A 12,607-nucleotide genomic window follows, 5' to 3' on the forward strand; every position below is an offset into this window, starting at 1 on the left:
TTGCCATTTTTCCTGCCCGCCCTAGGCCCCTGTGATGCTACAGTGGCAGGGGTCACGTTTGTCATGGCCAGCCAGTGCTGCTGACGTGGGCTGGACGGGGTGGGAAAAGGCAGGGTGAGGATGTGCCTTGGGCTCCCAGTGCCAGAACCAGGCTGGGAAGCCCTCCACCAAGTGTCCTTTCTTTTCCTCACAGACCCAAAGAAGGAGCTGGTCTGACCACAAGGCACCTCAGTGGCACTGCTGACCCATCCCAGGTACACAATCTCTCAGGGACCTGAGCAGCTCCAAGGACAAGAGGAACCGCAGACACAACCTGAGAGGACGCCCGCAGCCTTAACCTCCACGGCCTTCGATATTTATGCAAGTCTGGCGTTGCCCGCCCTCCCGTGTGTGCCCGACTGGATCACCTCTGGCAGCTGGCAGCTGCGGCCTCCGTCTTGGCCTTAGCCTCATCTCCTGGGAGGTAGCTGGAGGGAGTGGGTAGCTGCGCCCCCTGCTGGCCCTGAGGCCACAGAGGTGGGTGCAGAGCGCCTCACGAGTTTATTTCGTTCCATTTTTTTTGTGTCCAAATCACGCATATATACTGTAGTCCAGAATCAAAGCACTTTTGAAAAAGTGGCTGCACGTCCATCCTCCAGGGCCCGTGAAACCACACTCCCAGGGCCTGTTTACATGGCAGCAGCGTGGGTCTCTGGTAGCCAGCCCAGAGCTCCACCCACCTGCCCCTCCTCCCTCCATCCAGTTTGCTCCTTTTCTTAGTTCGTGGAGGTGGGCGTGTCGTTGCATCCGCACAGGCTTCCGCAGGCGGGCCGGGCACAGGAGCAGGGCTGTGGCATTCCAAAGCACAAAAGGTGCAGTGGGGTTGGCCTTCCTGTGCCTCCACTTAGCACCAACCACCCTCCTGCCTTCCAGTTCTGCCAGGTGCTCCGTGCAGGGGACAGGGAGGAGACTGCCAGGGCCCAGATGGGTGGGCGGAGGAAGACAAAGCGGAGGTCCACGGGCTGGCTCTGTCCCCGGTGGAAGGACCGAGGAGTGACATCTCAGTGGGCACGTGGCATGCCGGGCATCTGCCCCTTATTCTCCTCGAGTGGGTCTCTGCAGCCCTTCAGAGGCTGTGTCCCTGTCCCTGTCCCCTTGCCAGAAACTACTGAGGAGGTGAATGGGGAGCAGGTCTGGTGGGGGCTGGCTTATTTGGCAGTGGGCCCAGACCTGGCCCCACAGCCTTCCTTCCGACCGGTCCCTCTGCTGTTTTCGCAGGTGCATGTCCTCCTGGCTGCAGCTTTCAGCACAGGTGGGGAGGTGATGCGAATGGCAGGGCTGGGAAACCAAAGACAGCTTTTACTGGAGACTCCTCCCCAGTAAACAAGGGGCTACCCAGGGCTCCGCAGCAGCTGGCTGGGTAGGTGTCCCCTGGATGTCAGCCTCTGCTGCTCGTCTCTCTGGGGATTTTAATGGACCTTCCCTTCCTGTTTGCAGCCTGTGCCACCTATGTAGGTAATGGCTGTCCCTGCAGGAGTGTGGCTGCCACCCGTGGCTGCCCCTTCTTGATCTTCTTTCCTCGACAGTGAGTTGGGCTTGAGCCTGGCAAGAAATCTCCTTTTTAGCTTCTCTACCACCAAGATTAGCCCTCCCTCCCGAAACCAGAGCTAGGAAGGCAGGGAGTGTGGTGTGAGAGCCCAGGCTCTTGTGGCCCTTACGAGGGCATCTTCAGTCTGTCCCTATTGTCTTCTTCCTGTGGCTCCAAGCCCAGGCTCTCCCCTGGTTCTCCCCGTGGGTAATGGAGCTGCTGCTGGGTCTGTGTTGCCCCTGCCCGGCGAGTTGGGGGAGGACAGTCAGTAAGCACTGCTCTGCTCAGAGCTCCTGACCCTCTCCACCCCCAGCCCTGCCTGGGTCCAAGCTCCCTGGAAATCGGGCCCTGGCGCAGCCCTGGGAGAGCCCGACTTCCACCTTCCCCTCCCCTCGCCTGCAATGTTACGGGAGCTCTTTATCCTCAGATAGGATCTTCTGCGCTTGCTTCCCCTGGGTGGGAGAGTGCAAAGCAGGGGGGTGATCTAGAAGAGGCGACCCTTCTTTGTCCTCTAGGGTAAGTGAGCTTGACCTAGTGCAAATGGAGAGACCAAAAGCCTCTGATTTTTAATTCCCATAAAAATGTCAGAGAGAAGTATATATATATATTTCTTTAAATTTTTGAGTCTTTGATATATCTATACAGACAATTCATTCCCTCTGCCCTGAAGCCTGCGTGAGACACATGGAAAAGCTGTGTTTCATCTGAAGGTGTTAATTAATTAAATGATTGAAACTTGGCTGTGACTGCTGCTGCTTTGTCCCCTCCACGACAGACGGGTGCCAACTCCAGTCGGGGTCTGAGGGAGGCACACCTCACACGACGGCATGCCCGCCCAGTCATGCCCGCGGCCCCTTGAAAGGAGGGGCGGGTTTGGGGCTGTGTTCGAAGGGGGTGTGTTCTGCCTGCTGCCAGCACTGGACCTAGGACTGGGTCTCTTCTGCCCCGCCCCCATCATAGGGCCACCCCGGCTGGGTGAGGGGTGCAGCAGCTGCCCCACACCCATGCTCTCTGCTGCGATGGCCCAGCCCGCACACAGGCACCACTCAGGCTCCGTTGTTCAGACACTTTATTTGAATTTCTGATACTGATGGTGATTTGATTGAGATGTCTTATGGAGAAGTACCCGACCCTCTGTGAAGAAACCCACACTGCTCCATCCGTTCACTCCTGATGCTAACACAGCTGGATGAAGGGACCCTGCGGGAGCCCTGTGGCCATCCCTGTGCCCCAGGGCCAAGCCTCAGGAGGCAGGCACTGGGAAAGCGGCCAGCTACTCGGTAGACCACTAGCTTCTCTGTTTTCCCTTCTCTTTCCTTTTCAAATCCCACAATTTCCTGTTGGGGAGAAGCTGTAATTAGCCCAGTCAAGGCACTAGATCCCGACTAGAGGCCCAGCTGCTGGGATAATTCCAAGAAAACCTGGAAACCAGTATTTTTCCAATTACGAGGACTGTGGCATGAGAGTGACATTGGAACCAGATTTCTCAGGTTGGCTGCCAAGGGAAGAGGGCAGAGCTGAACTTCCTGTGGCCCTGCTCTCAGCACTCCCCGCCAGGGTCAGTCTCACTGTAGCCAGACAGCAGGAGCCCAGACTCTGCGCCGGGGAGCTGCAGGCCCACGGATCTGCTGCTTCAGTGTCCTGAGGTGGGCTATGGATGACTGACGAGCAAACTGAGGAGGCAGCGGAGGGCGCGGGATGACGGGGGAGGGGAGGAGCCGCCAGGCCGCTAGCTGATGTTCCCGCCTTTCAGCGATTTGCAGGAGACGCAGCCCAGCTTGGTCATGAAGTTGGTGTGCTTCCACTGTGCTATGCACTCCTCGGAGATTTTAAAGTCGGCCTGCACAAGACAGAAAGGTGGAGACTGGTGGGAGCGAGCGCAGGCCCTCTTTTTTTTTTTTTTTTTTTTTGACAGGCAGAATTTAGACAGAGAAACAGAGAGAAAGGTCTTCCTTCCATTGGTTCACCCCCCAAATGGCTGCTATAGCCGGTGCGCTGTGCCGATCCAAAGCCAGGAGCCAGGTGCTTCCTCCTGGTCTCCCATGTGGGTGCAGGGCCAAGCACTTGGGCCATCCTCCACCGCCTTCCCAGGCCATAGCAGAGAGCTGGACTGGAAGAGGAGCAACCAGGACAGAATTCGCCGCCCTGATCGGGACTAGAACCCAGGGTGCCGGCGCCACAGGCGGAGGATTAGCCTAGTGAGCCACAGCGCCAGCCTGTAGGCCCTCTTTTACTGCCAGTACTGTGTTGTGGTGCCAGCTACAGCCGGTCAGAAGCTGCCATGTTCACATCTTTTGACTCAGGCAAGTTCCCTTAGGAGGTTGGTGTAAATTTGGTCAAAAGTGCAAAGACTTAGGTATCAAGACATCCATCCTAGCATCCTACTAGCGGACAACTGCGAACAAGCTCGCTAACAATAAGGTTTCAGTTAAATGATGATAAATATCATAGGCTACCGTAGAGTGTGCCCCTCTCTCAGTATTCAAAAAGATGAGGAAATTGGGGACCAGAGTTAGGCCCAAGTGCTTGGACCCCTGCTACTCATGTGGGAGACCTGCACGAGCACTGTTGGGGCCATTTGGGGATTGAATTAGCAGTTAGAAAATCTCTCTGTTTCTGCCCTTCTCTCCATCACTCTTTCAGGTAAATAAATAAATAATCTTAAAAATTTTTCAGGCATAAAGTTAAAGTCAGCCTAGCAAACAGGAAAGGGAGAAGAGTGCAAAGCTATTTACGGAGGGGCCCCGCTCCACATGCCCTTGAAGCACTTTGTATGATTGTGGAAACAGCATGTTAGCAGGAGAGGCACACACGGGCACTGGCTCCATTGCAGAACCAATTTTTGCAGCTTTATCCATGGATGTAGGCCAGTGCCCAGAATAGTGCCCAGCACGGACTTGGTATTTGTGGAATGAATGATCCTCTGGGATCTCTGGGGAAGGCCACGTGTGGGCTGGCGTGCAGAGAGGAGAGAATGAGTGCTCCAAGGTCAGAGAGGGCAGGGGGCACCCTGAGAGGGTTTTGATCCTGGCTCCATCACTTCTGGCAACCCCACGTGGCCACTGGAAACAGTTCTGTCGGTAAGATGGGGATGATCCTCCAGGGCCTGAGGATCGAGTGGGGAAATGTCTGACGTCCCTCCCACAGTGCCTCAGTACCTGCAAGGCCTGAGACCACCATGCTGCTCAGAAAGGTCTGGAATGAAGATGGGGCTCAGAGAAGTCCCCACTGGGGTACAGCAGGTGAAGGTGCAGCCCGCGACTCCGGCATACTCTTTGAGCACAGGTTTGAGTAGTGAGAGCAGTGGCTGCCCCAATTCCAATCCGGTTCCCTGCTAATGTGCCTGGAAAGCACTGGAGGATGGCCCAAGTACTTGGGCTCCTGCCACCCACGTGGGAGACTTCTACGAAGCTCCTGGCTGTGGCCTGGCATAGCCAAGGCCTCTGTGGCCATTTTGGGGAGTGAAGCAACAAATGGAAGATCTGTTGGTCTCTCCCCTCCTCTGTCTCTGTAATTCTGCCTTTCAAATAAATAAATAAATAAATCTTTAGAAGGCCAGTGTCATGGGGCAGTGGGTTAAATCATTTTCTACAATGCTGACATAGGGCACTGGTTTGAGTTCCAGCTGCTCCACTTCCAACCCAACTCTTTGCTAATGCCCCTGGGAAAGCAGTGGAAGATGGTCCAGGTCCTTGGGCCCCTGCACCCATGTGGGAGACCAGGATGGAGTTCCTAGCTTTGGCCTGGCCCAGCCCTGGCTGTTGTGGCCATATGGGGAGTGAACCACCAGATGGGAGATCTCTCTTTGTTTCTCCCTCTCCATCACTCTTTCAAATAAATGAATCTTAAAAAATAAACAAACAAAAAGCCCAAGAAGTCCCAACTGGGAAGGAGTCGGCTGTGGATTCAGTAACAGAGCAAAGCAGTTTGGGCACACAGTCCAGGCACCCGGCCCAAGGGGAGCACCTGCAGCTCCTTACCTGCAGCTTTTCAAAGACTTTCTTCTTGGGCTTGAGCTCTTCGTCTGGCTGGCCCTTCTCGTAGCCCTTCACAAACACTCGCTCACCAGGGGCAGAGCCTGCAGGAGGGTCCAGAGGTTCAACCTGGCGGTTTACCCCTTCTCTGGGAAGACACACGGGACAAGGGAAGGGTGAGGCTATGGATGCCTTCCAGAGGCCAGGGTGGCCAAAGCAACTAGGCCCTTCTGTAGGGACCCACGTGGGATTTAGGGTCTCCTCGATGCCAGAGCCCAGGAGGTCCCCGCTTAGCTGGCCTGGTTATCACCAGGGTTAGGTTACAAGGAAATCTGATGCCACAGTCTGGGTCTCAGGGGAAGCAGTATGAAACAACCCAGCAGGGACTTTTCAGCCCCTCAGCACTGGATTTGAATCCTGGCTCCACCTCTTAGAAACTCCTTTGAAAACTTAATTTCCATTTTAACAAAAATCAACTGAGCAAAGTGCTTCAAGTCGTGTACTTGTGCAACGACTCCTAGCGTTATCTTCTGGCATTAGTGCGGAAGAGACATGTGTTCTCAGGGCTGCTGCAGGCCCGGGGAAGGGCAGCACGTGGGCCAGCTCCCTCATCCTCCTGACCTCCCCCACGAGGCCTCACTCACGTGGACGCGCACAGAAGCATGCCCTGGGACTCCACTCCCCTCATCTTCTGGGGTTTCAGGTTGCACAGCACCACCACCAGCCGGTCCTGCAGTTCCTCCTTGGGCACGAACTGCACCAGGCCGCTCACCACAGTCCGGGGTTCAGCTTCCCCGACCTCGATCTTCTCCACGTACAGGCTGTCTGCATCTGGGTGCTGCCAGCAAGACATGTCAGGTAGCAGAAGAGCGAGTGGGGAGGACCGAGGGCCCGGGGAACTCTGACTCCAGGAAGGGGCACCTGTTCCTTGTAGAGCCCCCTGGAGGGACCTCTGGAGCTCACCCTTTCCAGGCCCCGGATGGCAGGCAGGAGAAATGGGCATTCTAGGTATGGTTTGCTCTGGGCCAAGAGGCCAGCTTTGAGGGAAATGAGCCCACGTGCTTGTGTAAGAGGTCAAGGAACCGCTGGCAGAGACCGATGGCCTGGACTGTCCGGGTAGCCACCATTATGGTCCATGTGCCGCGCTAGATGGGTCCCAGGTGACTGGGAGATGGGGGACAGCTGGACAACTGTTGGCCTCAGCATCTGAAGCACCAGTGGCCGTCGAGGGGGTTCTGGTGACTAGGTCTTTACAGGGAAAGGTCACTCCATGCTAGGTATGAAAAGCCCAGAGCAATAGTCCCGGCACTGGCCACATGACCCCTGTCTCAGGAAAAGGAAGTCCTCCTCCCTCCACCACTGTCTGAGGGGGGAGACAAAGTGGCTGAGCCGAGATAGGGCCGGCAGCTTGTCCATGCAAGTGAAGAGAAAGCAGGTGAGTTTGTCGGACCGGATTTCACAGATAAACAAGTTCCCTCTGACTAACACCCGCCCCCCAACTCTAAGTGCCCAGACGTGTTTGGTTGCATAAGGTCCGGAGGCCACGCAAAGCCCAACACCTGGAATCAGACACCTGCACTCTGCCTGCAGTGTGACCCCGGGGATGTTGCTTCCTGTCGCCAGGCCAGGGGCCTGACCCCATCCGCTTCTCTGGGATGTGGTAAGAACGAGTACCTTCTCCACACTGATGATTTTCCCCACACGGATGTCCAGCCGGGAGGGGATGACTTCCTCTGGTTCTGAATTCTTGGCAGGGCCTTTGGCAACTGGCTCTGGAATTGAAAAACCTCATGGGATCAAGACTCCTCCTTCCCCATGGCAAATGAGCTGCTGATCCCACCAAAACGAGGACTTGGAGCTCAGGCAAGATTTGGTGTAGAGCCCTCAGAATCAACCAACCGGGGTAAACCTTCTTTAAAGCAGGGAAGACAGGGGCCGGTGCCAGGCGTAGCAGGTAAAACCACTGCCTTTGATCCCCACATCCCACATGGGCACCGGCTCATGTCCTGGCTGCTCCACTTCCAACCTAGCTCCCAGCTAATGGCTTTGGGAAAAGCACTGGAAGATGGCCCAAGTACTTGGGCCCCTGCCACCCATGTAGAAGACCCGGAAGAACCTCCTGGCTTTGACCTGGCCCAGCCCCTGCCATTGCAGCCATCTGGGGAGTGAACCAGCAGATGGAAGATCTCTGTCTCTCTGACTTTCAAATAAATACATGATCTTAAAAAAATAAATAAGGCAGGGTTGAAAACCTTTCAGAAGTGGCGGGCCAGATTTTCATCTACTCTGTCCCTCTGTTGTCAGGGTGGAGGGCAAGGAGGGGACAGTGGTAGCTTTGCCACCTTTAGGCGTTCCCATTCATGATTTCACATACTGAGTCTTTCCTGGGAGGGTCACAGGAAGCTACCAATGCCAGCGCCTCGGCATCATGGACAAGGTGTGGATGGCTGACTGAGAGCCAGGCGGAAGCACTGGGAGGGCAGCCGCATCACAGACTACCACCCCACGGCTGGCTGCCCACAGACAGTCTAACCCAGTCCCTCTCCTAGTGAAGAGGCGGGCTTAGTGAACCAGCAGTGTTGGTCCACCAGGATGTAATGACCCCACGGCACTGACCAGAGTGACTCTAGATCCCTCAGCACTCAGCAGGATATGTGAGTCCTGCCCTTCAGATCCCCAGGTTCTCAGGCCCACTGACCGGGGCTCTGCAGACCCCGTCACCTCCTCCCTGGCCTCCCCCCTTCCCAGCTGGCTTACTCTGCTTCGAGGGGTCTGGATAGGCAGCACTGGCCAGCTTTTTCAGGGCAGGGGAATTAAACTTCTCCCTGATGGGATCCAGCAACTTGTTCAGGGCGACTTCAACAGAATTCTTGAGGTCTCCAGGGTGTACAACCTGCAGAAGCCAATGCGACCAGGTGAGAAGAAGCCTAATGGGGCGCAGGACACTCAATCGACTGAGAACGTACACAGGATGCAGGGCTTTGTTCCCCACGTGCAGTCTTATTTGATCCTCGTGACCTTCTTGTGAGGAAGATAAAGAAAAGGGGGAACACTTTTCAGAAAGGCTAACTCATCTAAAACACAGAATTTTCTTAAAAGAACTTTTATAGATTTATTTATTGGGGCCAGCATTGTGGTACAGGGGGTTAAGCCTCCATCTGCGATGCTGGAATTCCATATGGGTGCCAGTTTGATCCTGGCTGCTCACTTCTGATCCAGTTCCCTGCTAATGTGCCTGGGAAAGCTGTGGAACATAGCCCAAATGCTGGGGCACTTGCCACCCATGTGGGAGATATGGATGGAGTTCTAGGCCTCTGGCTTTGGCCTGGCCCAGCTCTGGCCATTATGGCCACTTGGGGGGTGAATCAGCAGATGGAAGATCTCTGTAACTCTGACTTTCAAGTAAAAATAAATAAATATTTTTAAAGGCAGAGCAACAGAGATAGGTAAATAGACAACTGGTTTACTCCCCAAACAAGAGCTGGGTCTGGGTCAGGTGAAGCCAGGAGCTAGGAGCTCTATCTTAGTCTTCCAAGTGGGCAGGGGCCCAAGTACTTGGGCTGTCTCCCACTGCCTTAACAGACACATTACCAGGAAACTACATCACAAGTAGAATGGCTGGGACTCAAATTCGTACTCTGATATAGGATGCCAGCGTCAAGTGGCGGCTTAACCTGCTGCACCATAGTGATGGCCTCCAGCTGTGAATTCCACAGGTACTTGAGAGTGTTTGAGGCTGGATGTATTTATTGGTCTAATTCTTCCAGTCCCTCCATTTATGCTTAGAGTGGTGGCATGAACGGAGCGTTGTACAGAGAAACACACAGGTAACCAAGGGTGACAGACAGTCTGCAGGAGCGCGCTGAGTTAGAGAAGAAAGAACAAGGGCTATGTATGGAGTTAGACAGACCTGGGTTCGATTCCCAGCTATTTGTGTAACCCCAAACTCAACCCCTCTAGGTTTTGGCTCCTTTTCTTATAACATGAAGATAACAACAGCTGTGTTCCAGAGTCAGAAAGAGGACCACATCACATCATGGAAGTGGGAAAACAATGCTGGTCCAAGGAGTTCAGGTTGAGCATCCCTAATCCAAAAAGCTCCAAACTTGGAAATTTTTGAGCGCTAAAAATTCCACATCTGATCTCATGTCACAGTCGAAATGTGGGCACACTAAAAATACTGTGTAAGATTACCTTCTGGCTATGTGCATCAGGTGTAAATGAAACCAAATGAAATCCATGTTTGGATTTGAGTCCCACTCCCATGTCATGATGTACATGCAGATATTCCAAAATTTGACAAAATCTGAACTCTGAAACACTTCAGATTCCAAGCATTCTGGCTAAGGGATATTCAGCCCGTAGTTTAATAATTTATTTTTTCAGTGGCTGGCATCCCATATGGGTGTGCAGGTTCAAGTCTCAGTTGTTCCACTTCCCATCCAGCTCCCTGCTAATGTGCCTGGAAAGGCAGTGGGGGATGGCCCAGACTTGGGCTCCTATTTACATGTGGGAGACACAGAGGAAGCTCCTGGTTCTTGGCTTCAGCCTGGCACAGCCCTGGACATTGCAGCCATTTGGGAGTGAACCAGCGGATGGAAGACCTCTCTCTCTCTCTCTTTTCCTTTCTCTAACTTGGCCTTTCAAATAAATAAAATAAATCCTAAAAAAAAAAACCTTCACTTGTTTGTATGTCCTGTGACTACTCTTCTATATCCAAATCTGGCCTGAAAGCATCTTCGAGATATTCTGGGAGGACATTCTTTAGGCCTGAGTATCTATAATACAATAATGCCTGCATTTTTGTTTCTGGTGCTGCTTCTTCATTTCCCTGCGAGTATTTAATTTTTAACAATATAAAACCTTTAGGCTTGCTGCTGACCTATCCAGTAGCCACTAACCTTGTGCAGGTATTAAAGGTATTAACATTCAGTTTCTCAGGTGCACCAGCCCCACGCAGCTTCTGCAGGCAGCACCCAGGAAAAGTGCTCTCGGATGGGGCGGCTGCAGACCTGTGTCAGAGGCCCATCGTCAGTTCCTTCTCATTATTCCCTCCAAACACTGTTTACGGGTTTGAGGGGCAGAGTGCAGCATCTGTGGCCTTCCTCGGACGGCGAAGAGAAGGGCTGCAGAGCCATGGCTGTGAAATGTCCATCAAAGGGCCTTGTGGCCCTTCAGACTTCAGAGGTCACCGAGCCTTTCCCTGCATCTGATGCTCAAAGCTGCATACAACGCTGCCTCTGAGTGGTTCTCCAGCCTCTGCCTGAGCGCCTCCAGTGAGGGGGAACTCGAGGTCATGGTGAGGCAGCTCTGTCCAGCATCAAACCACTGAGGTCAGAGAAAAGTTCTTCCGAGGATGAAGACAAATGGGCTGCCTTGGGTCCCCCATCTACAGTCCTGCTTTGATCCCTTCCCCCCGAGTCCGGCTGGAATCTGAGGATGTCTGAACACATAATCTGCTTTCCAGATGCAAACCCCCAGTTCTCTGAACTGTGCGTTTTGTGACATGGTTGATTCTGATCCATCACACCATTGCTCCTTCCCTACCCAACACGTCTGAGTTGTCAAATAAACCACTCAAGGGTCAGTGCTTAGGAGGTAAAGCCGCCACCTGCAGTGACAGCATCCCATATGGGCACTGGTTTGAGTCCCAGCTGCTCTACTTCTGATCCAGCTCTCTGCTATGGCCTGGGGAAGCAGAAGATGGGCCAAGTGCTTGGGCCCCTGCACCCATGTGAGAGACCTAGATGGAAGAAGCTCCAGGCTCCTGGCTTTGGACCAGCCCAGATCTGGCCCTTGTGGCCATCTGTGGAGTGAACCAGCAGATGAAAGACCTCTCTCTCTCTCTCTGTAACTCTGCCTTTCAAATAAATAAATAAATCTCTACAAAATTATAAATAAGTAAACCGCTCAGAGTCCACGTCCAGGCCTGACTGCACAACCCCCGTGCATACAGAGCCACAGAGCACTTAGTGGACTAGCACTTCTCCGGTTTGAACTCTACATTCCTGATGACTTAGTCCAGGATTTCTGTTTTTTAAGAATTTATTGGTATTCTCCCTTTAAAATTTTTATTTGTTTGAAAGAGAGAGGTGAGGAGGGAGAGAAGGGTACCTGCTGGTTTACCCCCCAAATACAACAGCCCTGAGGCTGGGTAGAAGCCAGGAGCCCAGAACTCAATCTAGGTTTCCCATGTGGATAATAGGGACCCAACTACTCAAGCCATTACCCACTGCCCTCCACGTATATATAGGGAGGAAGCTGGATTGGAAACCCAGGGGAGGCTGGCGTGCCCCAAGCATCAATGTAACTGTCATGCCAGATACCTGGCTCCTTCATTAACATTTCAAACAGTTCAATCAAACTGTTGATTCAGCTTGAATTCTGAGTCAATCAAGACCCTCTATTTCATTCCTTATATACACTACTCATGTATCTTCTCTCAGTGTACTGTAAAATAGAAAATAACAGTTGTTTACCTATCTGCCTCCCCTGCTGGGCTGAGATCCATGAGAATTTAGCCCTCGGTAGTTATCAATCCCTAGCAACAGTGCCTAGCACACAGGTCCTTACTAATTCTTTTGTTAACCGAATGAACTGTAGCTTCTATTCTGTCCTCTTGTAGTATCTCTCTTGTTTGAATCTTGATTTTGCACCTGTCCCTAAAATACTCCATCTTGTTGGGCTTCATCTTTTATTGACATCTGTCGAGTTCTTTGGAGAGTGATTAAGACTCCTTTTGTCTTAATTTTGTGCCATTTGCCTGTATAACCTGTGGAACGCCTGAATCCTCATCTAAACCATTATACAAAATATATTTGCACAGCCCTGGAAGGCACCAAGACAGAACCCTATGGCACATGACTACAAACCTGACTGGGCCGGAAGGGAGAGGCTCATTTCCCTGTAGTATTACCTCATCGGCGAAGTCCTTTTCCAGGTCCGAGTAAGCTGTGTAGGTTTTGTTTCCACCCCATTTCTCGTCTCGAAGGATCACGAACTCTGTAAGAAGAAGGAGCTAGGCCCACAAACTCATTGATAACAGCAGAGCCAGCTTTCCCAGGCC

General features: G+C 52.9%; 2 protein-coding genes across 5 annotated transcripts in view; one reads left to right on the forward strand and one right to left on the reverse strand.

Annotated features, from left to right (window-relative positions):
* NHSL3 (NHS like 3) overlaps positions 1-2,322 on the forward strand; it is a 29,455-nt gene extending 27,133 nt beyond the window's left edge. For all 3 annotated transcript variants that reach the window (XM_062190882.1, XM_062190884.1, XM_062190885.1), the window contains exon 7: positions 194-2,322. In XM_062190882.1, the coding sequence (XP_062046866.1) occupies positions 194-216 (23 nt within the window). In that variant the 3' untranslated portion in view covers positions 217-2,322. The remainder of the gene's footprint in view (positions 1-193) is intronic.
* Positions 2,323-2,619: 297 nt separating this feature from the next.
* Positions 2,620-12,607, reverse strand: part of YARS1 (tyrosyl-tRNA synthetase 1) — a 29,334-nt gene continuing 19,346 nt past the window's right edge. For both annotated transcript variants that reach the window (XM_062190886.1, XM_062190887.1), the window contains exons 8-13: positions 12,458-12,543; positions 8,299-8,434; positions 7,216-7,313; positions 6,186-6,379; positions 5,548-5,689; positions 2,620-3,407 (exon numbers count right to left, since the gene is read on the reverse strand). In XM_062190886.1, the coding sequence (XP_062046870.1) occupies positions 3,297-3,407; positions 5,548-5,689; positions 6,186-6,379; positions 7,216-7,313; positions 8,299-8,434; positions 12,458-12,543 (767 nt within the window). In that variant the 3' untranslated portion in view covers positions 2,620-3,296. The remainder of the gene's footprint in view (positions 3,408-5,547; positions 5,690-6,185; positions 6,380-7,215; positions 7,314-8,298; positions 8,435-12,457; positions 12,544-12,607) is intronic.

The sequence above is a fragment of the Lepus europaeus genome, chromosome 5, assembly GCF_033115175.1.
Source record: "Lepus europaeus isolate LE1 chromosome 5, mLepTim1.pri, whole genome shotgun sequence".
Classification (NCBI taxonomy): Eukaryota; Metazoa; Chordata; class Mammalia; order Lagomorpha; family Leporidae; genus Lepus; species Lepus europaeus.